The sequence below is a fragment of the Cupressus sempervirens genome, chromosome 4 (assembly GCF_028749045.1).
Source record: "Cupressus sempervirens isolate cs-2001-9-10 chromosome 4, ASM2874904v1, whole genome shotgun sequence".
Lineage (NCBI taxonomy): Eukaryota > Viridiplantae > Streptophyta > Pinopsida > Cupressales > Cupressaceae > Cupressus > Cupressus sempervirens.
Window position 1 is genome coordinate 390,451,715 of NC_143121.1, and position 25,890 is coordinate 390,477,604.

Here is a 25,890-nt window from a genome sequence, read left to right on the forward strand (position 1 = left end):
CTTGGAATCATTGGCTATCCACAAGGATCACCAACAGGTTTTCAAAACTCCACACATGCAAGTGTATCATGAGAAAGTTCTTGTACTTCTTGTGGCTTGACAAGTTCTTCCCCATGTTGAGTGCCTCCCTGTAGCAACTAAGATCAATGATGCAACACCAACTTGAAACTCTTGATAGCCATGTTATTCATCTGATAACCGGATTAGATTATTTTTGTAACACTCCTAGTCAAGACCTCCAATAAATACTATGCCACTTCATGATAACTCCCGTGAAATAAGAAACACTACACCCATTCTAAACACAGCCTTAAATCAATAACTTCATGCTTCGTGGTGTTTGCAACAATAACAATATCAATCTTTGAGGCATACTCACCAACCTCCATTTTCCCTTAGTACATTTATGCAATCTATCAACAAATTGTCTAAAGACCCTCTCGTTAAACAAACTCATCTTATGTATCTTCCCCAACCCAATGCTCCTATAGATTATAGTCCATGAATCTACTCCATGTGTCTTGTGTAGTATGTTTTTTTATAGACTCACTCATTTCTTCTGAGTGTGCTCATACTCTACCACCAGGTAGGCACTAACAATTATTTTACATTGCTTAACTGAGCAACGTTCTATTTCCCCCTCAGCATGTGTCTCAATGTTGAAGGCATATACTAAACCTTGGCTAGACTTTGTTGAGCCTGCAGTTCTTCATGCAAAGGTCCAATATCAGTTTTATGTCAATAATATTATCTATTTCCCCTAGTAGTCTACATGATTTCTCCTTATTCATCTCCCAACTATATAATCGTCCAAACACTTGGACTTCCTTCTCATTTCTCCATATACGCAACTTACTCCCAATTCTTGAATTTTGAGATCTAATGTTTTCTCTTCCCACTAAAGACAAAAACATCATTTTGTTTGCAAACAAAATGGCCACCTTATAGCAAGAATGACTCTCCCTTCTTGACTCTCAATGAAAGAGGGTGCATATTGTTTATCAATTTCTTCTGCACATTTTCTTATTATCGTAAATAACCTATTTCATTCCAACCTCTTCTAAAAAGAAAACAACATCAATTTTAAGATAAATATAAATACAACTTCAACCATATACCCTTGTTCACACTTTATGTTCTATCTTATTTTGTAGATAAAGTTGTGAGCAATTCAGAGGGCTCGCATGCAAAATAGCTTTTGTTACCATATATACCTTTGTCACACTTTATGTTCTATCTTATTGTGTAGATGAATTTATGAGCACTTCATAGTGCTCACATGCAAAATAGCTTTTGTTACTTCAAAAGGGCTGTCACAATTTTTCAGAGCCAATGGCATTCCGTGAAAGGAAAAATATAATTAAATTTACATATTTCAGTTTTTTAGACAAGTGAATAAATGAGTATTTTATGTGCTCCAATTGGCATAACTTGTAGGTACATCCTCATCACTCTAATTAGTTCCATCCATCATGCTTTCACAAGGTCAGGCCCATAATATATCTTAAGGGTGCAAACAATTCACCAATATCCAAAAATGCCAAAAAAGGGCTGTCACAAGTTTTCAAAGCCAATGGCATTCCGTGAAAGGAAAAATATAATTAAATTTACATATTTCAGTTTTTAAGATAAGTGAATAAATGAGCATTTTATGTGCTCCAATTGGCATAAGTTGTAGGTACATCCTCATCACTCTAATTAGTTCCATCCATCATGCTTTCACAAGGTCAGGCCCATAATATATCTTAAGGGTGCAAACAATTCACCAATATCCAAAAATGCAAAGGGGTAGTTCTATTCCTAGAGGAAAATTTAAACATCTTTAATAATCTTGTACGCAATGAACCGTTGCACAAAGGCTACTCAATGGAACAACCGTATCAATCATAAATTCCTTGTTTTTTGTCTTCTCAATCTCAGTATACAAATAAGAAATAAATGGATGCAAAATATATTGCATACCAAGGGAGAAGACAACAATAATGTATGCGATCCATAGCCAATGATGTTGACCACACCTGAAAAATGGTTAAGGATTAGATCATTTAAACATTAATCAGGAAATGACCTAAGGATTAAGGTAGAATATATTGCATCTAATTGTAAGGTCTAAACTCAATAAATACCAACTTTACCATCCATGGATGATGATGGCTTTCGTCCAAGGCCAAAAACAACAATAATGTACTTTATTGTCCATGGCCAATGATGTTGGCAATAACTGAACAATGAATTGAGAGCTCGAGGACCAAGATGGGTTTAAAAGTTTTCGATTACATGAAAAACAAGTTTTGAAGGGGAGAATATATATATATATATATATATATATATATATATATATATATATATATATATAGCAATGAAGCCCCCATAGACAAAACTAGAAACGGTAAGACCAACAGGCTGGCCCACAGATACAAAATACCAGCACAGAGACAGCAACCAGAACAGAGACAAGAAGTAGAAACCAAAAGACAGTCAAGCAGAGATATTCTCCAGGTCATTGTCATCCTCCACCTGCACAATCGCTTTCCCTTGGCCAGAACTTTCAAGCTTAGAAACCAAAATCCACAGATGCTCATCCGAGGCCTTTAAAATCTTGTAGCTCTGATGGGTTTAAAAGTATCGAAGGGATGAATGTATGTAAAATTCAAACTGACTGAAAGATTGGAATGTGAATATTTGTAGGCAAAAAGGAACATCTCCTAAAACTGATCATGCCAACACAGTTGCCCTAGCTGAGTTCATCCCACTACTGCAATATATGAGCAACAGGAAATGCAAGGAACCAACAAGTTTCTTGACAGAAGAAATCTTATTAAAGCATTATTAGATTGTATACAAACTTTTATAGAAATGGTGTTGCCTCGAAGATTTTGAGAGTTTTCATGCTAATTAATAATTACTTCATTTTCTTTCGAAACCTAATTTAAAAACTAGTAGCTACTGAGTAACAAACTCCTCCCAACAATAAGATAATTCACACAGCAGATTTACTTCACACATGGCAATATCATTTTCAATAGCTTATTTCTCTGACCTCACAAAATTCATCATATGAGGTTGTCGATACATGGACAATTCCAATCAAATATACATGTTTCCACCCTCTATCTCATTACATTTGTACACACAGTGACGAACAATACAATGCTGGAATTTACTGCTACAACAAAGCTGGAACTGACTTAAAATTAAAACAACATTTAGCTTAAGGATATAAAAAGCATTTGAAGTCAAATTTACAAGAGTGGCAATTTTAAGAGGGAAAAATATATAAAAATTATTTCTCATATACTCCAGCTGGCATAAGTTGTTACAATATCATCATGAAGGTTTAGTGAGTTCCTTCCGGCATGCTTTGACAAGGTCAAGTCCCAGAAAAACGTTGAGTATATTCATTCCAACCATACCCAAAAAAGCAAGGGGCAGTTCTATTCCAGGAGGAAATTTTGAACGATCTTTAACAAGCTTGTAAGTAATAAACCAGTGTAGCAAGGTTCTAGATGCAATAAAAGCTAACCAGTGGAGCCCCCATTCTATTCTTCTTGTTTGGCTATTCTCTTTTCTCAATCCTGCCATACGGAGAACTCTTCGTAGATGCAAAAATATTGAATGAAGCTGCGAGCAAGACATTTGGCAAGCATCAGATTGTAGAACTTCAAACTAGTATCTGATTCTGCATTTATGATTAATGCTCCAAGAAAGCGCTCACCCATATATATACATGAAAAAGAGAATATTAAAATAACATAGTACATGATCAAGATCTCTTGTCAACCTTCAAAATAGCCTAAATTCATTGAGTACAATTACCTTGTCCATTCTGCTTTTTATGCAGAAACTCAGTCACCTCAGGATTAAGATGTTCCTTAAGATCAGACAAACTAATTCCCCTGTTTGAATTGAAGGTGTGTAAACTGCATTCTTATCATTACACCTAAGAACAGAATCTACTCATTTTCTCGAAATATATCGTGTACAAACCTCCCTTTACTAACAGGATGAACATTTGATATCAATTGCAATTTATTCAATATGAATACAATATTTACTTTAGAAAAGAAATAATAATGGGATTTATTTGCATGGTTCCCAAACTGGTAGTGACTTATTCAATATGAATACAATATTTACTTTTAAAAAGAAGAAATAATGAGATTTATTTGCTTGGTTTCCAAACTAGTAGTGACAATTAACATCAAATGTCAATCCTGTTAGTAATGGGAGGTTTGTGCATGACATATAATTAAAAAATCAGTAGATTCTGTTTTTAGGTATAATGATAAGAACACATTTTACACACCTTCAAATCAAACAGCAGAATTAGTTCATATGATCTTAAGGATCGTCTTAATGCTGAGGCAACAGTGAGGTTGCACATAAAAAACAGAATGGAGAAGGTAATCACAATCAGTAGTCAGGCCAACAAAATCACCTCCATTATGTTCATCCAGAGGAATTCAGATTCATAATTATAAGGACATTAAAAGGGAAGTAGTACAGTTTTACAAGGATATTCTCTCCCCTCCACAATGCAAACTGATGTTTCTTCTTTAAATTCATTAGATAACATCCCAACTCTTATTTCTAAGAATCAGAATAAATACCTTGGCACATAATTTTCTTTAGAATAAGTAAAACTATAATCTTTTCAATGTCCCCCAACAAGGCCCCAGGTCCAGATGGGTATATTGCTCAGTTCTTTCAAAGATGTTGAGATTTTGTAGGCAGAGATGTGCATTTGGCTTTAGAAGATGCCAAAAGAAATAAAAGTATCCTTAAAGACTTCATCCATATTGCTGTTACTCCCAAGAAATGATCTCCTGCCTCTTTTACTAATTTCTGTCCTATTGCCTTATTACACCATTTACAAAATTATATCCAAGGCTATCACTCCAATATTGGCAAAATTAATTCCAATAGTGATCTCAGAAGAGCAAGGGGGATTAGTGCCAGGAAGGGAGACTCCAGAGGGTGCAATTTAGGCTCATGAAGTTACCACTCATCAAGAGAGGATCTCCGCAATGATTCTAAAAATAGATATGCACAAGACATGATAAAGTTAATTGGGAATTTTCTAATGAAGGTTTTAAATAAATTTGGCTTCTCGTATAGATGGTTTAAATGGGTCGTCTCTTGCATTTCTAGTGCTATATTTGTCAGTTTTAATAAATGACCCTCCATGCAGATTCTTCTCCTCGACACAAGGGGCTTGGCAAGGTGGCACCCTCTCACCCTTCCTGTTCATTCTTCTGGGAGAAGGCCTGAGAAGATCCATTAATGCAGCAAAGGAATGTACCCTTTGGATTGCATCAGTTCCCTTTTCCTTCACCCATTGTTGTTTTGTTGGTGACGCACTACTTAAGGGCGAGGTGACTTTGGAGGAAGCTATAATTATGAAGGAAGTCCTCTCAGATTATTTAAAAGCATCAGGCCAGTCGATCAACAACATAAAATCAAATTGGTTCCTTTTAAATGTTCCTAATCTGGTTCAAAGGAGGCTAATAAGTTTTTGGAAGTTCCAACATGTGGCTCTCCCTTAAAGTCCTGGGGTATTCCTTTCTTTGGAGGCATGGTTGATGGCAGTTTTTGAAAAAGCATTATTGAATCCATTGCTAATAAAATATCCTCATAGAAGATTACATAGCTATCATTACCAGGAAAAATCACTGTGATATGATCTGTTTTGAATTCAAGTGCCATTCCTATCTATTTAATGTCTGTTCTCAGCATGCCACAATCAAAACAAGACAAAATTTAAAATTCTCTGGAAAGATAATATTTCAGGTAAGAGTAGGATTGCTCTGCTTGCTTGCGATAAAGTTTGTACCCCTAAGGAATGTGGTGGTTCAGGTATTCGCCAATTGAAGTCTCAAAATAAAGCTCTACGAGCCAAAATAGTTTGAACGATTTACTACCATTATAACTCCAAATGGTGTAGACTTTTAAGACACAAATATTTGGACTCATGGAAAGAGAGAATCTTTAAGGGATCTGCATAAAGGTTCTTCATTTTGAAATTCCACATCTTCTTGTGAAAGGGCCATTCTCCTTCACTTATCATGGGCCGTTAATGATGGGGGGAGGCAACTTCTGCTATGACAAATGGAATGGTTTCCTCCACTAAATAGAACCCAGGATTGGAGACTTATAGAGATCATTTTGAAGGTTGAATTGGGAACTAAAGTTAAAGATCACTTCATAACGCATATACATCTTCCTTACCATACAATATTATTTAGAAACCTTTTATTTTCTAGCCTTAGCATACAACAATAAGAGATTCCTTAAAACAATAACTTCACAAGAGATGCAATCTTATTATCATTGGGTGGAACATTTGGCTTAAACTAAACTGTTGTAAATATAAGGAGGTAAAATCTGAGATGAATCAAATCTTAATCAAAATAAAACAGTCTATCTAGGAAATGGCAATGAACTTTCTTTGTATAACCCCACATAGAAACAAATCTTTTTCTCCATGGGATGATTACATTCTTAAGAATGTGGTCTTATTTTAAGCCTTCACCCTCCCGTGGCTCACACCAGCTATTAATGTCAACAGGTCAATTATTAGTTGGTCTCCTCCGCCCTTCATCAAGAGAAAATTCACTTTCAATGGCGCTTCTAAAGGTAATCCACGAGTGTCAGAAGTTGGTGCCGTATCGAGAGTATATGACAGTGGCGTCATCAGATCTGCCTGTAAGTATATACCACATGCTACCGACGATATTGCAGAAGCCTCAGCCCTTATCATGGGACTGTCTCTGGTTATTAAGTGTGGGATCAAGAATATATGCATCAAAGTAGAGTCGATGGTCATTATTAGAGCCCTTAGTCTTACTCTCCCACTTGGCACCTTAGTTACTTTTTACAGCTGGCTACAGAAATCTTAAAGAACTTTGAAGTTTACAAGATAGGACACTATAACAGAGAGGCAAATACTTTGTCAGGTGCACTAGATAACAAAACCATTAAAAGTAACATAAAATATAAAGAATGGGATTATCATCCAATCTGAAATCTTCGAATTGTTTGCTACAAGGTTCTCCTTATGGGAGATGTCCTGTTCAAGCCTGCCAATTCCAGATGACTTTATCAGCTTCAAGCCTCTGGCATCGGAACACAAGTAGGCTTGCAGAAATAGGCATATGGTTGATGCAATTGGAGGAGATCATCGGGAGATTGCGCATAGAATTTCCTAAGATCCCTGGGGATACAATAAGAACATACTCACGCATGATGTCCTGCACCCTCGGGTCAGGCATTTCAAGCAACATTGATGACATGTTTTCTCTTTGTCCTGATTTTGAAGACATGGATGGCAGCCGTTGTTACTCTAGCTGTAATATTGTAGGGTCCTATTTTTCTTCAAGAAGCGGAGTATAATGCAACAACAAAAACAAGATCATTAGCAACACTTTCTAGTTCACTCGGTCAATATTTTTTCCAGTTTCATACAGGTTTTCTGCACTCGGTTCTAAATGAATGTCATAGTACAAGGCTTATAGGGACTTTTAAGACACTTCCACTATTGATATCTGCTACTCCATTTATTCAGCTGCCTGACAATCTTCTTCCTAATATTATAGATTTTGTGGGAAAGAGAGCAAATAAACTCTTTGCATCATCATTGGATCAAAGTAGCATTGCGGCCATTGCAGTCAATTGCTTGGGTGCAACACTGAGTAAAACACCACCATCCCAACAAGTATAAGCATTGTGTGCAGAAAAGTTGACATAAGGGACAACGGACAATCAAATCTTGCTTTCCTAACTCTTTTTATTTTCACAATCAACTGCCTATCCAAGCACCACTTTTAGGCATTCCAGGCCCTTAGAGAAAAAAAACACAATTATCCATCCATTATGCCTGCATGTTGGAAAAGAATTTCGTCAACTGTTTTGGAAATAATTGAATCCCCATAGTTTGTAAATTCTGCTTATACATAATCTATGCTCTGTAAAAGAAGATCTGAACAAAATGCCAGACCAACGGATGACAAACCACTTTTGGTGCCAAAAAGGTATTAGATGAATTGCATAATGTTGTCTCTGGCTTTAGAGTTGTGAAAAACTCATTAGATGATGGATCCTTTAATTCCTCTTTACCATTAGTACTGCCAAGACCGGCTAGTTCATTGGCAACACAATCCACAAGTAGATATAAAGATAATAAACTGTGCCATAATGCTTCTGGCAAAGGATCTGGTAGCAGTGAGTGGAAAGAACTGGAGAGCATCTACGTCCAGGCCTGATAAATGTTACTCCAATGGCTCGAGCAGCTGCTATATCATGTTTTGCTGGCTCAACATCTTCTGCCTTCTTTGCTCTTCCTGATAACAAACTTTCATCATTTCTTCCATTGTAAGTGCACCGTCAAAGGATGAGGTACCTTCTATCAGGTCAACTGCATGCTGGACAGTTGGTGTGAAAAGAAGTTTTCCAGAGATATCTATGAGTAAATCAAGACTGGAAGAGCTTGTGAGTGTCATTGTATCTAATACACATGTTGCTTAAGTATTAGTCAGAATCACAACAGCATGGGCATTGGCAAATATATGTGATTCATGACCACATCACACAGAAAGCATGGATTCAGATACATGTTCAACCACCAATTCATTGCCTATATCCATGTTGACAGAATGTTCATTTCTGACTTTCAAAGGATGGTGATAAGGTCAAGGCGAATGCTGTGCGAGCATTGGTATTCGCTGTGAGAGCATTGGGTAAACATGCAGGATTTGTTAAGTTTCTTGATGGGAGTTCTGTTGATTCTCTTGGCGGTCTATTCAGCCTGTGATCACTACCATCTGAATTTAGGTTGGAGATAAAGAAAGAAATTAAACCATCTATAATTTTACTATTGTCAGAAAGAGTGGTGAAAGCATTTATTTCTTGTGTGACAATTGGAAATGTGAAGGTTCAGTTGAATGTGTGCCACGCTTTGAGGAACCTCTTTTTAAATGAGTCTATTCGCTCGCAGAGAGCAAGAGGTTTCTGTAATGTTCTTGCCCAGCAATGGAGTGACTTGCAGACTTGATTTACCAAAATGGATACGAATAAGCTCTTGCAAGAGGCCCATACGGATGAGGGAAACAATCTGGAGGTGCTGTACCATGGCTGAAGAGAGATGCAGAGGCCGTACGGTGGCAAGATGAGGACTGTAATGTGTTTAGAAGGCCGTACGGGATATGTGGGAGTCAGTACGGTGAAGAAGGCCGTACGTTGACAAGAGTCGTACAGTGGAACCAAGATGTCATACAGTGGAAACAGTATGGCAGAATAAATTAGTAAAGGCCGTACGGATGCAGGTGGAGGGAGGGCCGTACGGACATTATGTGAAGCTGTACGTGTATAGTGGGTGACCATACGTCTGCAAGGGGAATGCCATACAGTAGATGGAGGGAAATTTGGACTGAGTTCTGTACGGGTAGGTTGTGTAACAGTGTGATTTGCAAGTGGAGGATGGAGAGGGTTGTACACCATAAACCTTTAACTGATATTATTAATTAATAGCAAACAACAATGTAGATTTCGAACACCAAACAATGCCCGTACCAGTATGAAAGAACATTCACAGGTTGATAAGTATTTGCAAATAATGAGAGCACTCCAATTTTGCCAAATACAGACCGAGTTGAGCACTGACGGAATAGGGTGAGGATTGAATCCCACCAAAACCGCACGAGCCAAATAGAGATCTTTCACTTCCGAATTAACGAACAATTCTGAACTCCAACAGGAATCTGTAGTACAAAGAAATATAATCCAAAGCACACCTACAGATTCCCTACAAACCGTGCTTAAATACCCATCGGGAGAACCTTTCCGAGGGTGTACAAAGATAGCTGACAGCGACACAAACTACGAAAACAAAAAAAAAATGGGTCCGAGATAAAATAAATCAATCGGCCCATTACAAAGATTAATTTATTATTTGTTTTATAACGAGAACATTACAATCCTCCCATCCCAAAATTTGCTTGTCCTCAAGCAAGTGCAATGCCGGGTGTTGTAGGATGTGCTTGCCTTCCCACGTTACGTTGTCCAGCGGTAGGTGTCACCAGCATACCAAATATTCCTTCACAGTGCGGTTTCGTATGGTCTTTTCACGTACTTCAAGGATCTCAGCAGGTTCCAGAATGAGTTTTCCTTCTTCGTTGAGTGGCAAAAGGTCGGTAGCAACTGTGACGTTTTGCCTTATGGCTTTCTTCAGACACGAAACATGGAGGACTATGAATGCGGCTCCCATCTAGAAGTTCCAGTTCGTACGCTAACTCACCAATGTGGCGGACAACGCGATAGGGACCATAAAATCGTGGCTTCAATTTCTCCTTCTCTGTTCCCTTTAATGAAGGCTGTCGATATGGCTGGAGCCTGAGATAGACCAGATCCCCCACTTCAAAACTCCTCTATATCTGATGTCTGTCGGCGTATATCTTTTGTTGATTTTGTGCCTGCTATAGGTTTTCTTTCAAACTCCTTAGTATGTCCTACCCCTCCTGAAGCTAGTCCCTCACCCTTGGAGCGCGACTGTCACCCAGAACTATGTCGATGAAGGAGAGGGGTTCGTGCCCGTAGAGAGCTTTGAATGGCGCCATCCCAATAGACATGTGATACGTGGTATTGTAGCAATACTCTCCCAAATGGATCCATTTTACCCACGCTCGTTGTTGTGCTGAGACGTAGTTCCGAAGGTACCCTTCAAGCCACTTGTTAACAATCTCAATTTGACCGTCCTTCTGCAGGTGGTAACTCGTGCTTGGTGATAATTTTGTTCCTACCATCCGAAACAATTTTGTCCAAAAGATACTGACGAATCGTCCATCCCGATCACTAACAATGTTTCGGGGTAACCCGTGCAGACAAAAGACTTCTCTGAAAAACAGATCGACAACTTGTGCAGCCTGAAGGTCCGAGGGAATGGCAAAAAAATGTGCATACTTCGTCAATCTGTCAACCACCACGAAGATACAATCTTTTCCGTTCACCTTGGGAAGACCTGTTATGAAGTCCATTGATATACTTTCCCACTTATGTTCGGGAATTGGCAAAGGCTGTAGCACCCCGGCAAGCAGAGTGTGTTCAGACTTGTTCTGTTGGCAGACCGTACATTCTCTTGCATGCTGCAACACGTCCCCTTTTAGTCCCTTCCATGAAAACCTCTCTCGAATACTTCTGTAAGTTTTAAGGAAAGCGAGGTGTCTAGCCAGAGGTGAGTCGTGTACTTCCTTCAAGATCTACTTTAATTTGGATTCTGGCACCAGGTATATTCGGTCTTTATAGTAGATGATATCATCCACCACTCTGTACCGATCATCGTGGGTGTGGCCATCCATTATTTCACAGGCAAATGTATTCTTGGAATATTCCACTAACAATTGTGCCTTCCAATCAGATGAAATTTGCTCTAGTGAGCAAATGGTGGGTTTTCTGGACGAGGCATCTGCAACAACATTGTTCTTCCCTTTTACATATTCAATGTCAAAATCAAAAGACTGAACTTTACTTACCCATTTTTGTTGTCGTTTGTTCAAGTCCCGCTGCTCCAAAAAATATCTCAAACTGTTGTGATCCGTACGGACGACGAACTTGGCACCTACCAGATACTATCGGAACTTAGTTAGTGCATGTACGATGGCCAACATTTCTTTGTTGTAGATGGAAAACAGTCGTTCTGCTAGTATAAGCTTCCTGCTCTCATAGGCGATGGGATGTCTATCCTGCATCAGAACCGCTCCAATGCCTTCCCCGGACGTGTCGCACTCCAAAATGAACGGTCGGGTGAAATCAGGCAGTGCAAGTATGGGACAAGTGCTCATGGGCTTTTTTAGCTTATCAAAAGTGAGTTGTGCCTCTTCGCTCCACTGGAATGACCCTTCCTTCGTCAAATCCGTTAAAGGTGCACTAAGCTGAGAGAATCCTTTAACAAACCTCCTGTAGTAACTGCACAGTCCGAAGAATCCTCGCAAGTTCGTGAGTGATTTTGGGGTACGCTAGTCAAGGATAACCTGAATCTTCTCCTGATGCACTTGAACCCCATATTTACTGACAACATGCCCCCAAGTACAATATCTCTATCATACCAAACTCACATTTGGACTTCTTGGCGAACAAGGATTGTTCCTCCATGATACTCAGAACTTTATTCAAATGCTTTAGATGCTCCTTCCATGTCCTGCTATAAATAAGATCATCAAAGAATACCAATAGATACTTACACAATTGTTTGTTGAAGATGTGGTTCATGCATGATTGAAATTTGGTAGGTGCGTTGGTCAATCTGAACGGCATGACCAGGAACTTATAATGTTCGTAGTGGCAGTGGAAAGCCGTTTTCTCTATATCTTCATTCATTCGGATCTGATGGTATCCAGAACGGAGATCTATTTTTGAAAAATAGACCGCTCCATGCAGTTCATCCAGCAACTCATCTATCCTTGGGATGGGATACCTATTCTTTATTATTTTCTTGTTCAACGTGCGGTAGTCCACACACATGCGCATCGTCCCGTCCTTTTTGACCAACACTACAGATGATGCAAATGGGCTGGAATTGCAACGGATCCATCCTTTCTCTAACAATTCCTAAATCGTCCTTTCGATCTCATCTTTGAATTTCTTGGGCTGATGGTATGGTGTGGTTATGACAGGCTTTGCCCTTGATTCCAACTCGATAGAGTGTTCAAACCCTCGGTACGGTGGTATGCTGGGAGGAATATCCATGAAAACTTTTCATGTCTACTTAAAATATCTTGGAGCTTATCATCCTGTGGAGGTGTTCTTTGCCCTTTTATAGGTTTCGCCGAGATGAAACAATGCATGGCCCACACAATGTTCTCGTGCCAAAAGATTGCCTCCATTCGATGCGCAAAAACTTCCTTCGGACCTTCATTCGCCATTCCTCAGAGGACGACCTTCTTTCCGTCAACCACAAAAGTGAAGTCCATTCGTTTGAAACTCTGGGTGTATTCATCCAAGGTCTCCATCCATTGTATGCGAAGAATAACTTCCATGTCAGCCAGGTCCACTATGAAGAAGTCCTCAGTTACCGTGTGATTTGCCATTGTGATGCTTAGTTGAGGAATAAGGTGTGTGCAAGGCAGGAAAGTCCCTCCGACTACCTTGACCTGAAAGCCTGCGTGTGCTTCCGTAGGGAGATTTCTTTGCTTTACCAAGGATGAGTTTATGAAATTCAAAGTAGCTCCACTATCCAACATCACAGTAACCCTTTGTCCTTGAAGGGTACCCCGTATATGGAAAACTGTGCATCTCGGACTGCCAACCAATGCAATGAATTCTCCGTGTTGTACCAAGGCGGCAATTCTTTACATACAGTTTAAACTAGCCATGTTGGTGTCAATGTTAGGTTGGTTATCTTCGACCGGCATTTCTTCTTGTTCGTATTCATCCTCATCATCGAACACAACCTCGATGTAATGGATCTTCCCCTTCCCGAGGCATCAGTGGCTAGGCTCCCAAGGCCCCTTGCAATTGAAACACAATTTCTTCCTTTGGAGTTCCTATCGGGTGGCTTCATCCAACGACAGCTTCTTGGGCGAAGGTTTGTCCCTTGGAAAAGTTGGCAGTTTCAGATGTGAGTAACTTTGAGAGGATGAGGATGATGTCGACGAGGATGCCATACTTTGTGCCTTACTGATTGCTTCCGACAGTGTAGACGGATTGGATCCCTTCACCCAACCTTTCAACGGTTCTGCCCGTTCGTCCATCAAGAGCACGACCTACCTTCTTTCGAAAATGTCTATGACCAAAACAGAGAGTTTCTGAAACTCCGCAATGAACTGATCTACCGATCCAGTCTGCCTCAATTGCGCCAAATCTTTGAAATTGAGCTCAAGATCTTTCCTATCAAATCGTTCTATCAATCTCTCCGTGAATTCTGCATGTCTTTATTTGATCATGCCCTAATGTGATGGTGTCGTGGTGCCACCATTCATGCGCAACTCCCTCCAAGTGCAACACGACAAATTTGATTGCTTCTTCTGGCATAGGATTCAGTTGGAAGTAGGTATCGACATTCATCACCCACGCTTGCACTAATATAGAACTTGATCCATCAAATGGAGACAAATTCACCTTACTCAACTTTCTTCTGAGATCATCGTTAAAGTATCCTCCTCTGTTTCCGCCTCCCAAATATCTCATTCTCAGATCTACGTAATCTTTGTAGGAAATGTCTTCTTCAAGGTTTGCATTCTTCTAGTCTTCTCTCATCTCTTCGAAAGTTGGTTGTGTCTCCGTGATATGCCTCTGTTCATGGTGGGAAAGTTGGCATGGAAGGTCGAGAGCATGCTGGCTGAAGATGTGATTTACCCGTCACCAAGTCCGCACTGTGACCATTTTGTTCTCCAGATATTTTGTTCTCCGCCAACTTCTTGAGAGTTTCTTCCATGAGTCGCTGCATATCAGTGATCTATGCTTGATTCCTAGCAAATTCCCTCAGAAGAGCCACAAGTTCGACAGCGGTTGGTTCTCGTTCGTCCGCCATTCAACCAACGGAATGTGTCCTTTTTTGGCTATAAACTCTCATTCGCTATCCATAGGCTGGCAAAAAAGAAGCGCTCTGATACCATTGTAATGTTCTTGGCCAGCAATGGAGTGACTTGCAGACTTAATTTACCAAAATGGATACGAATAGGCTCTTGTAGGAGGTCCATACGGATGAGGGAAACAATCTGGAGGTGTCGTACGGTGGCTGAAGAGAGATGCAGAGGCCGTACGGTGGCAAGATGAGGACTGTAATGTGTTTAGAAGGCTGTACGGGCTATGTGGGAGGCAGTACGGTGAAGAAGGCCGTACGTTGGCAAGAACCATATGATGGAACCAAGATGACGTACGGTGGGAAAAGTATGCTAGAATAAATTAGTAAAGGCCGTACAGATGCAAGTGGAGGGAGGGCCATACGGACGTTATGTGAAGCCGTACGTGTATAGTGGGTGACCATACATCTACAAGGGGAATGTCGTACAGTAGATGGAGGGAAATTTGGAATGAGTTCTGTACGGGTAGGTTGTGTAACAGTGTGATTTGCAAGTGGAGGATGGAGAGGGCCGTACACCATAAACCATTAACTGATATTATTAATTAATAGCAAACAACAATGTAGATTTCGAACACCAAACAATGCTCGCACCAATATGAAAGAACATTCACAAGTTGATAAGTATTTGCAAATAATGAGAGCACTCCAATTTTGCCAGATGCAGACCGAGTTGAGCACCGACGAAATAGGGTGAGGGTTGAATCCCACCGAAACCGCATGAGCCAAATAGGAAAGATCTTTCACTTCCGAAATGGTGAACAATTCCGAACTCCAACAGGAATCCGCAATACAGAGAAATATAATCCAAAGCATACCTACAAACTCCCTACAAGTCGTGCTTAAATACCCATCAGGACAACCTTTCCGAGGGCGTACAAAGATAGCCAATGGCGACACAAACTACGAAAACAAAATAAAAATGGGTCCGAGATAAAATAAATCAATTAGCCCATTACAAAGATTAATGTATTAATTACAGTTTCACAGGGCTTCAGGGATGGTGGTGATAACATAAAAATCAGGTCTACCTGAACACTCAAAGCTTGAAAAGTCTTCTGGAAAAAATGGAAATAACATTGTTTAATTTGTTTCCTCATTAGAGTGTAAATTTATAAGCAGAATGAGAAGTAGGTGAGGAGACTGGGCTTTGATCTATATAAGCCAAATTGATCAGCAGCAACCTACAACAGTATATTAAGCAAATATCCCGCAGATTTGTACAGGAAAAATAAAAAGAGATAAATTATATTGATCTAGGGAGGACAGAAAAGTTCTGATAATTCTGTGGAGAATTGGGGGTGACTGAATCTTTTTGTTGGAGCAGAAGACAAACTCTGAATTGAAAACCAAAAGTCCTGGATCGATCATCCAGAACAACAACAAGAACGTGCAACTCTCCTTATTTTGTCCTGCTGATAGCAAACAAGGGAATGTACTATTGATGTTGTTGCTTCATATATATAGTTTCAATGGAACAGCACTAGGTGCAAGTTATCGCACACAGGATTTCGGAACCTTGCAATGTTCAATCCTTGGTTCTATGCTCTGGGATTGTTATATTGTTGCTTTGTATCCTGGTCTGATCAGAATATTGGCCTGTTTCACATGCCTTGCAGTAAATATTTGGATACCTTCACTTTAGAGCTAAGTTGCCAGTCTGGGTTCAGGGACGGATTCGGGTTTGAGTTCGGGTTCATGGGTTTGGGTCCAAAAAAATTCTCATTTGTGTTTGTGGGTGTTTGTGAATATATATATATATATATATATATATATATATAAGAGAAATGTGCATAATTGCATAACTAAGTCATTTCATAGTATGAATATATGTTGCTTGATCACTGATCAATGTGAAATGTCAAAGAGGAACATTAAATATTCGCTCATTAATCTATGTTCATGATTGTAAGAAAATCATACATTGAATTACTAAATTGCAAAATGAAATTTCAAAGCATAGACTAGTCCACCAAATAATAAAGTTTGAAACAAAATGATAAATAAAATTGAAAATAATAATGACAATTGTTTAATAGTTTATCAATAATCATAGTATCAATGCCCTGCAAGGGTCAAAAGGGTCATAAAAAAAAGAGGGATCAATGGCTTAATCGTCAGCTGCAACTATATCTAGATCCTCATCCTTGGAACCCAAATTGGTTCCACTAGCCCCAAATGCTGCTATGTCATCCCCCTCATCAACATGTAACAAGGTAATTCTAGCTAGATCTTGGAGAGTCATATCCAAGTCAGCAAACTTGGGTAATACATCCCACAACTACTCTTGCCCCTTCTTGTATTTTGGATCATCGCGTGACAGGAGGCGCAAGTTGTTGTGAATATATACCAAGTCCTCCTCTTTCTTGGAACCCAATCAGTTATGCTTCATTGAGTGGATAAAAGAGGATGTACTCCAATTCTGCTTAGCAACAGAAGAACTCGCAACCTAGAGAGACAACCAACAAAATTTTAAAGAATTAGAAACTGTAATACAATAGGAATTCAAGAGTGTTCATTCTACAAGTTAATTGCCCTTAAAAAAGGGCAAAAAAATAAAAACTTGTGATAGGATCTTAATGACAAGAGGTTGGAGGTACATATAATCTTGCCCATGTAGGTACCACCATCCAATGGCATCCATTCTACTTTGGTCATTGATTGCATCAGGGTCTGCATTTTTTCTTGAGACAAATTCTGCAAATTCTCTCCTAACATTTGATGTCACCTCAGGATCACAAAAGAGATGACTCAATACCTTCTTATACATACTAGCAACCTCAGGATCTTTGTATGGTGGCATTCTACCAGGAATTAGCAAGTATCTCACCGCTATGATACCTAGGAGAAAGTGCATATGCCAGGAGGTGTGAAGGTATAGTCATCTTGTTCCAACGAGGAAGAAAAATTGACTCCACCTTTTTGTACAAGGTGTCCTTGGGATCCTACGCTCTCCTATGAATGGCCTGGGATGTCAAATGATGCTCATGTAAGTTATCTTGATGTAGTATGAAATAAAATAAAAAATCAAAGTCTCTTAATAAACAAGGATAAAGTATTCTATAAAAATCTATACTTACCATTTTCACTCTCTCTAACATGGAGTTCATGGCGTCATAGATGTCCCCCAAACAAGGCTCATCGATGTCGGAAATCTAAAGCATAAACATGATGGGATTGGTGAATTCTAATACAAAATTTACCCGACTCCACCGATCATCATCTATGATTATTGCCTTTACCTTTTGAGCCCTTCTTGTATTCGATTACTTCCATACACTCCATTGGTTGCAAATAACCATCTGAGACAATGCATCTTTGACCCTCACAAGTCGTCTAAGGATGATGTGTGTGAAGCAAACCAAGTTTCAGCAACCTATTACCATTATAACTGTAAGTTAATAACATATTTCAAATATGTAAACAACACAAAAAGACATTTTATTCAATTATGTAAACTATGACACAAAATGATAAATGAAACTAAATAAAGTTTAAAATTTACCTTCAATAATTCCAAGCAGGAGAAGTTCTGAAAATTGCTTGTGACATATGGTGGTTTGTCATAGACATTTGGATCTCCTCACCCTCCTCATAACTTTTTTCACCCATTCAATTTGGGTGCCAATTGCTATCATTACCAAATTCAAGCAGTGCACAGTGCATGGTGTCCAAAAGATATGATTATATCGTACTTCTATCAAAGCACCTGTAGTCCTACAAACTTTAGCATTGATTGTTACTACTTGAACAACATTATGACTCCCACAAACTCTATGGATTTAATGGGAATACAAGCAATAAAATATGCATCCTTTACCTCCCCTCCACAATCAACCGCCTTCAAATATATTGCCCCCTTGGGGGAGACAACTATCGCATTTATTAATGGGTGGTTTTTGCAATAGTTCCATCCATCAGAGACAATAGTCACCCCCATTTGGATCCAAGGATCTCTTATTGGTTTGAGAAGGGTGTATACATTCTTTCTCTCACTGTGTAATAAGGTGGTTCTCACCTTTTCATATCCAGGACCTTAGTAACGATGAGGTGCTTCATTTATTGCTTCCACCATCTCTCTCCAATAAGGCAATCTCACTATATTGAATGGAAGACCATTCACAAAGAGGCAACGCCCAACCTTTACAACAGCAATTTTGTCACATCCCCTATTTTATTGATTTTGAAAATTCTAGTTAGTTGTTGATATTTCAAGCTAATCCTAAATGGTTGGTTAAATTTGTTACTCGTCCTTGATTTTGTATGAATGGAAATATTGGTTATCCGTTACGTTTCATGTGGAATTGTAGATAATAGTTAGTCGTTATGCTATTTACATGAAATGGAAATGGTTAGTTAATAGGGTTGTTAGTTATGATAGCTGAATTTCATTTGAATGATGTGGAAATATGCTTCCACCATGTTATTTCTTCTTGCAGGTGCGTGACAAGTTGGGGGGGGACATTGGCAAAGGGAATATGGCACGAGTGCACCAACCTACCACCGAGTTAAACAAGTGTGAATCTAAATCACCATGGTGAATGGAAAGCACACTGGGACAAAGTAGACAATACCAAGTGTCCACCATGAGCTAACTACGTCACCAAATGTTCATTCATATTTATATTTCACATAAACAAATAAAAGAGGAACAAAATTATTACCTTTAACATATAACTTGGGAATTTTGTACCATGTGACATGTTATAAATAATACCCATGGTGCCTAGGTATATTTATACATGTTTCATTGTATGTATATATACACACACACACATATACATGTACCTAGAAGTAACACACATGTGCATATGTATACTTTAAATGCGTATGTACATACATGTGTACTTATACTTCAACGTAATGAATATGTATATAAGTGTATAAGCAAACACCTATAAATATACATAGATAATATGAGTATTATCTATAATAGTTGGGAGTAGACCATTTGCAAAGAAATTAAATTATCTCATATTCAAGCGGCCTCTTATCTTCTTTTGATATTTCAGCCACCTTTGCTATTTATATATTATCAAGAAATTCAAGCTCATACTCGCCACCTTGCATATCTTTCATGCACGTAACTCCTTCTTGATCGAATTCAAGACTTGTGTAACCGAACACTATTCTATATAGTGGAAAATTGCAACCACTCGGGGGGCTTTCTCTCCATTCATGTTTGCAATTTTTTCCATTCCATTATAGTTCTTGCTCTCAAATCGCACTTGCAATCTACACTTCCTTTTGCCATAGTTCATATCAGTAAAATTCATCTCACTAGTGGCGCCAACAGCGGCCAGTAAATCTCGACATTGAAGCTCGCAGCTTGAAGCCACAAAATAAACATTGTATTGCATTGCAATTCTATAAAGTTTTATTCTGGAGATGTTCACGTTATTCCTTTTCGAACCTTGAACTTTAACTAGTATGGTTTCCAAGCGTATGAGACTTACGATTGTTGACAAGGTAGATATATATATATTTCTTGAAAATCGTTGCCTAGTCGATAACAAATCATTGTGTTTGAATATTTTATTGTTCTGAGATCCAATCGACCTAATAATTTATATCGGCTTTGAATGAGTGGATGAGAATGATCACACTAGCCTTGCACAGAACCGTGTCTTGCAGTATGTTATAGCTTGACATTTCAAATCAAACGAGGCTCACATACTGAAATAAAGAGGAAAAACTGAGCCAACTGTACACCCTTGTATAGAGGCATTAAAATTCATGTCTCTGAGACAAGGAGACGTACCCCTTGCAATGTAATGCTTGAATTCTCTTGAAAACCATGGTTTACTCTTATACTTCATTTGTGAAATCCTTGTAAGGCAAGGAACTTATTACTTTATATCATCCTACAAGTAGCATGAAGGATGAACAGTTACACCAAGGATCATCAAGGACGATTGAGCATAGCCAAGAATAATGGTGTAGTCTATGAATAATGGACTATGGGAACGACCTTAGAAATTAGAAGATTGTATCAATAATAAATTTAGAAAAGGAAAGGTAAACTAAAAATTTGTAACTATGAACCGAGTCAACTCATGGAGGGAAGTTGAGAAATATCTTGTTTGTCAAGTCGATCGGTGGGTGATTGAGCACACAATGTCCATTCAAATCCCTCGCTAGGGTAGGTTTAGTGGAAAATGATGCTTCTATTATCATTAGAGGTTGGGATAACTCGTAGTCGCACGGATAGGGTGTTAGGAGTGTTCCATGGTCTAGCCGGCTATGTAGTTGACACTCTGACACGAGGATGCTCAGGTGGCAAGACGAGATGGTGTACTCATGTGTAGGGTAGGGTCATTCTCAGTTGAGAATGAGTGGGGATACACTAGGTCCATGGTTGGGAGGTTAAGCCTCTAACAATGCTTCCCCTCTCCACCAATGCCAAGACTTGCACAAGTTAGAACAGGTCTACATTCTTACCCTGATATGATTTGATCTTAGTGGGTATTTGCATTTCTTTTCATGTTTTCATTTCAAGTTCAGCTATATGTATGTCTGTATGTATGTATGCAATGACATTTACTTCTTTCACTTATATGAAGTGCTAGTTAAATGTTTCAGTTAGTTAATGTTCACTCGCACGTGTAAATTATTTTTCTTAATTGTAATTAAATGAAGGAAGTAAATCTTCAATTGCTAGTCAAGGCATTTCATATAAAAATCAATTAATTTGTTATAACAATTAGTCCCATGAATGTGATTATGTAGATTGGTTGTTTTGATTTAAAAAATATAAGGAAATTAAGAGTTAGGAAAATTGGAACTTACAAATTTCTCTCAATTCATTTTGAAATGCACTATCTAATGGGCCTCTCTTACGGGTTTTGGTTTGGGGCGTTTCTAGTTCTTCATCCGTAGAAGGGATGATGTCTAGCGGTTGTTTGAGAGTGTGGAGTTGGTGGTTTGTGCTTTGATTTTTCTTGTTTCCCCCTTGACACTAACCTATCAGCATCTTGTTGTTCCTTTAACACAAAAAGCAGCCGGTAACCCCTTCTTATCTCCTGTTGAGCCCTCACACATGGTGATCCCTTTACACCCAAGGCCTATTAAATGATGTTTAACTCGGTAATAGGAGCTTCTACATTGAGTTTCGCAAAAATTGCATTTCCATATAACCCCCCCCCCGGCGCCTTCAAGCACATTGTTCAATTCTTGTTGTATACTTCGACTGAGGAGAACTTTTATCAATTTAAAATTTTTGGGATCCCTCCCCATCCATTGAGCTATGACTACTAATTCTTGCAACTTATAACAAAAATTAAAACAAAAACATATTTTAAACCTTATACAAAATCTTGATAAAATTTAGAACAATACAAAAACTTATAACAAACTATCAAAGAAGCAAATAGAAGCATCAAATGTATACCTGGAACACTCAACACTAATTATTGGAAGGATTTGAAACTCCACAAACAATCTCTACAACCTTCTCTTCAAACTTGCAAAGTAGACACACCAAAATGAGAGCAAATGAGAGATTAGAGGAGTGAAATGTTTTTTATTATGCTCCTTTTAGGGTTACACAAAAAATATTTTTAAAAACATTATTTTAAGTTGTTTTTTTCCACTTTTTGGACCCTACTATCGTGGGCCCTCCTAGGCTCATCATGGGTCGTCCGGGGTTCGCGACGGGTCCGGGCAGGGTCTTGATTCCGGACTGTGGCTCCGCCCGAGTCCACGCTGTTTGGACCCGCAGCAAACCTGGATGTGAATCCAAACCCGCAACGAACCTGGATGCAAATCCAAACCCGCACAAACCTGGACCGAATTTGGGTGGCAAGGTTTGAAGCCAGTAACCTAACTTTAGAGTCATCTAACTAGTGTGATTGAGTTTAGAAGCAAAATAAAATTGATGGTTTTAGATTTTTGTAGATATGGTTAATGAATAATGAGTCAAATTAAGTCAATTTGTTTCATCTATTCTTTCTATATCACTAAGAAAAGTCTTGTTTTCTAGCAAGAAGTTGTAGTTGAGTGGACTTATATGTGGGGCATTGGCAAATCATGTAATGTAACTAAAGTTGTTTTTATATGTAGTTTCAAAAATGTTCAATTTGATTGAGATAATCAGTGAGGCAAATATTCAAAGGTAGAAAAAGGGTTGGTATCATATTCAATAGTTTGAATGAAACAATTACTAGTTTTGTGTGCCTCCTTGATCTTCACATTCAACCTCCTGAGGAGCAAGATTCAGACTTGGAAGATATGCCTCATACAATAAATGGCGGAGATCCTCCTGTTATCAACTCGAGTTCTTCGTATTTTCGCACCTTCTGATTGCTTCTTGTATGATTTGGTTAGGTCATTTATAGTGTTTTTTGGTCAATAGGACCCGTGTCTGATTATTGGCAGTAGATATATTAGTGAATGACATCCTTTGTATTCATATCAATTTGCTCCATGACAAAATTTTGTATCTAGTCATTAGGCTTTTGGAATCATTGCTCTTCTGGAGATTGTTGCAAGGTTTTTACACCATCATCCCATTGCAAATGGGGACCCCCTCTTTTTGCTTTAGTATTAAGAATAGTTGTCTTAGGTGGTCTTGGTAGCAATTTTCAAGTCTCCAAGTCAAAGTGATGAGTTTGGGCAACTTTGGCTCACTAGATAGTCAAGTCAATCAAGGATGTGAGGGAGAGTTAGGCTAAGCTAGTCAAGGATATGAAGATGAAACCAACAGATTTGTGATGGAATGAATTAGAACCTTTTAAAAATTCCTATTCCAGTTCCAATTTCATCTTAGAAAGTTAAAATAAAGTTGTGGGAGATAACACTAACGGAGGTGTGCTAAAACCTGAAATTTGGTTGTCTGGATTTTTTTTGGAAAACTCCCAAAACCCAAAATCTTTATTTTAGCTTCTATGAAGCTAAAACCTATCTCAAACATCCTAATAGTATTTATACAAGATATAACTTACAGTATAAGAAAGGAAATATACTTAAACATTATATTTCATATAAATCATTTTGCCCTCCAAGCTAAAGAAAACCGAATTGAAGAATTGGAAATTAACTTGCAAAGATTGAAAACCTCAACGCTAGGTTAGAAATCGACCGTGTTTCAGGATTGATGATCTCGACAAACCCCAAAAATTCTGCCCAAGTCTAGATGGTTTCCAAGAGATTAAAAGGTGCTTTTCAAGTGTGAAATGATACAAGAACAAGGGAAGAGCAACAAAATGACGAAAGTCTACTTGCAAAAATAAAATAATCGTGAGAACAGGTTGGATTCCGACTTGATCTCAAGATTCAAAACCTTGACCACCCTTTGATCTCTACTGAAGTAAAAGGAAGAAAATTCTGACTAAGGGATGGATTATAACCACTTGTCAAGATTCATAATCCCAACATACATCAAATTGCCCCCCGCCCCCTACAAAAAGCAAGTTCATGAGAAAAGGGAGGTATAGATCAAATCCATAGCCTAGAATGTGAAATGATGCAATTGAGGATGAGTCTAAACCAACAACAATGAGTTTTACGAACTTCAAATCCATCATAAAATCGGACCAAGAAAAAGTAGAGTAATGGAGCTAGGAGTCTAAATTGAGCCCAAGATACATGTGAATTTTTAAAATAAAGACAATCCAATGGTGGGGAGGAATTTGACCTCCTTGGGATTCATGACATGTCAAATTTCTGCTGAACACTTGATGAAAATCCTGACTCCTATCAAATTTCTGCCCTAAATATAGTGATGTTTGACAGGAAATCCAAGCTCCCAATCACTCAAAATATTTCTGCCCTAAATATAGTGATGTTTGACAGGAAATCCAAGCTCCCAATCACTCAAAATTGGAGAAAATGAAGTCTAAGGCAGAAACGGTGGTGAAGTTTGATCAACAAGAATTAAACCTTGATAAAAATCAGATAAAAATTCAGAATAAAATGGCTTCTAAAATGCCTCAAATGGAGATTATGATCGATGAATTTCAGATAACAAAGAATGAGGTTTGAAGAAACGAAATGAGGGTAACCAACAATTTGAATTCAAGTAAATAGCAATGAGTTTATCCCAACTAAGGGGTCGAATCTGCCCCCCAGTCAGGATTCATAATCCTAAAAACACCTCAAATTCCACCCATGAATAAAACATGATAGCCATTGGGGATAGAAGGATTACATATCGCCTTTACCAAGGGGCATTACATAGAAAAGTTGGATGACTTTAAGCTCCCAACAGCCAAGATTAGAATCTCAACTAAGGGACAGGATCCAACCCCTTATCAAGATTGCTGATCTCGACTTACATGATATTTCTGCCCAATATTATTGGTGCAGGGGCACCTAAATGAAGAACCCTTCTTTGCATTTCACTTTCATATGAAAATAACTCCATCATGCATATTAGGATAGATTATTTCACGTGTTCAAGTCTTTTGATTTCATTTAGTTGTAATAAAGGCCTATTTTGCAAGGCATTGACATGATTTGGTACACCTATAAACCATCATGTTCAAATGGTCAAAGTGACCTATCAGCATGTTGTTAGTTCATTTAGTTCATTATTAGGGCCACTGAAATGTCTTAGAGGGGTCACACAAATAGGAATGCATATTAGTTTAATATTGCTTGCATATTGAAAATGTTGCACTTTTGCAACTATGCATTTTTTGGCAACAATGGAAGACTAAGAGTTTTTTGGCTTTACAAGATCATGAAAAGCCATGAGACACGTGTATTTGCGCCAAATATGGTTGAATGAGATGACAATGGAATTTTTTGGATTGTTTTGAAATTTTTTGGATCAGTGGTGCATGTGAACTATTGAAAAATACTGATTTTTGCACGTTGTTTTTGTTGTTTCCAGCCTTGGTACGGATTTGTACGGACTGGTAAAGGTCTGAAACCACCATGGACGTTTAGAGGATCGAACTAGCTTTCAAATGAACCTGGTTTGAGGTTCTGAAACAACAGGATATGTGAGAAAAGTGAAAATTATTGAACAGTGGTCTGTATTAAAATACTAATTTCTTCATGTTTTGTGCTATCCCCAGCCTTGGTACGGAAATATACATTAATTTAAAAATCTGAAACCACCATGAATGCATAGAGGATTGAGTTAGCTTTTTTTGCGACAGATTTGGTATTCTAAGGTATTAGGAAACATGAGAAAAGCTGAAACATTTGAAAGGAGGTTGGAATTTAATTAGAAATTGAGGGTTTTGAAAAGAAATCCATTTATCTCCACTTGTAACCAGCCAAATACAACGACCTTTTGGATTTTGGTTGCTAAGACGATCCCCTTACAGATTCTACAATCCATTTTTGTGTATTTGTTGGCGTTCAATTTTAAC

At 38.4% G+C, this 25,890-nt stretch overlaps 1 protein-coding gene across 1 annotated transcript in view; it reads right to left on the minus strand.

Moving 5' to 3' along the window:
• Positions 1–2,992: 2,992 nt before the first annotated feature.
• The window catches only part of LOC149561689 (TRAM, LAG1 and CLN8 (TLC) lipid-sensing domain containing protein), a 54,736-nt gene continuing 31,838 nt past the window's right edge, over positions 2,993–25,890 (minus strand). Inside the window, exon 3 of the mRNA XM_089825237.1 lies at positions 2,993–3,621. Coding sequence (XP_089681363.1) covers positions 3,328–3,621 — 294 coding nt within the window. The 3' untranslated portion in view covers positions 2,993–3,327. The remainder of the gene's footprint in view (positions 3,622–25,890) is intronic.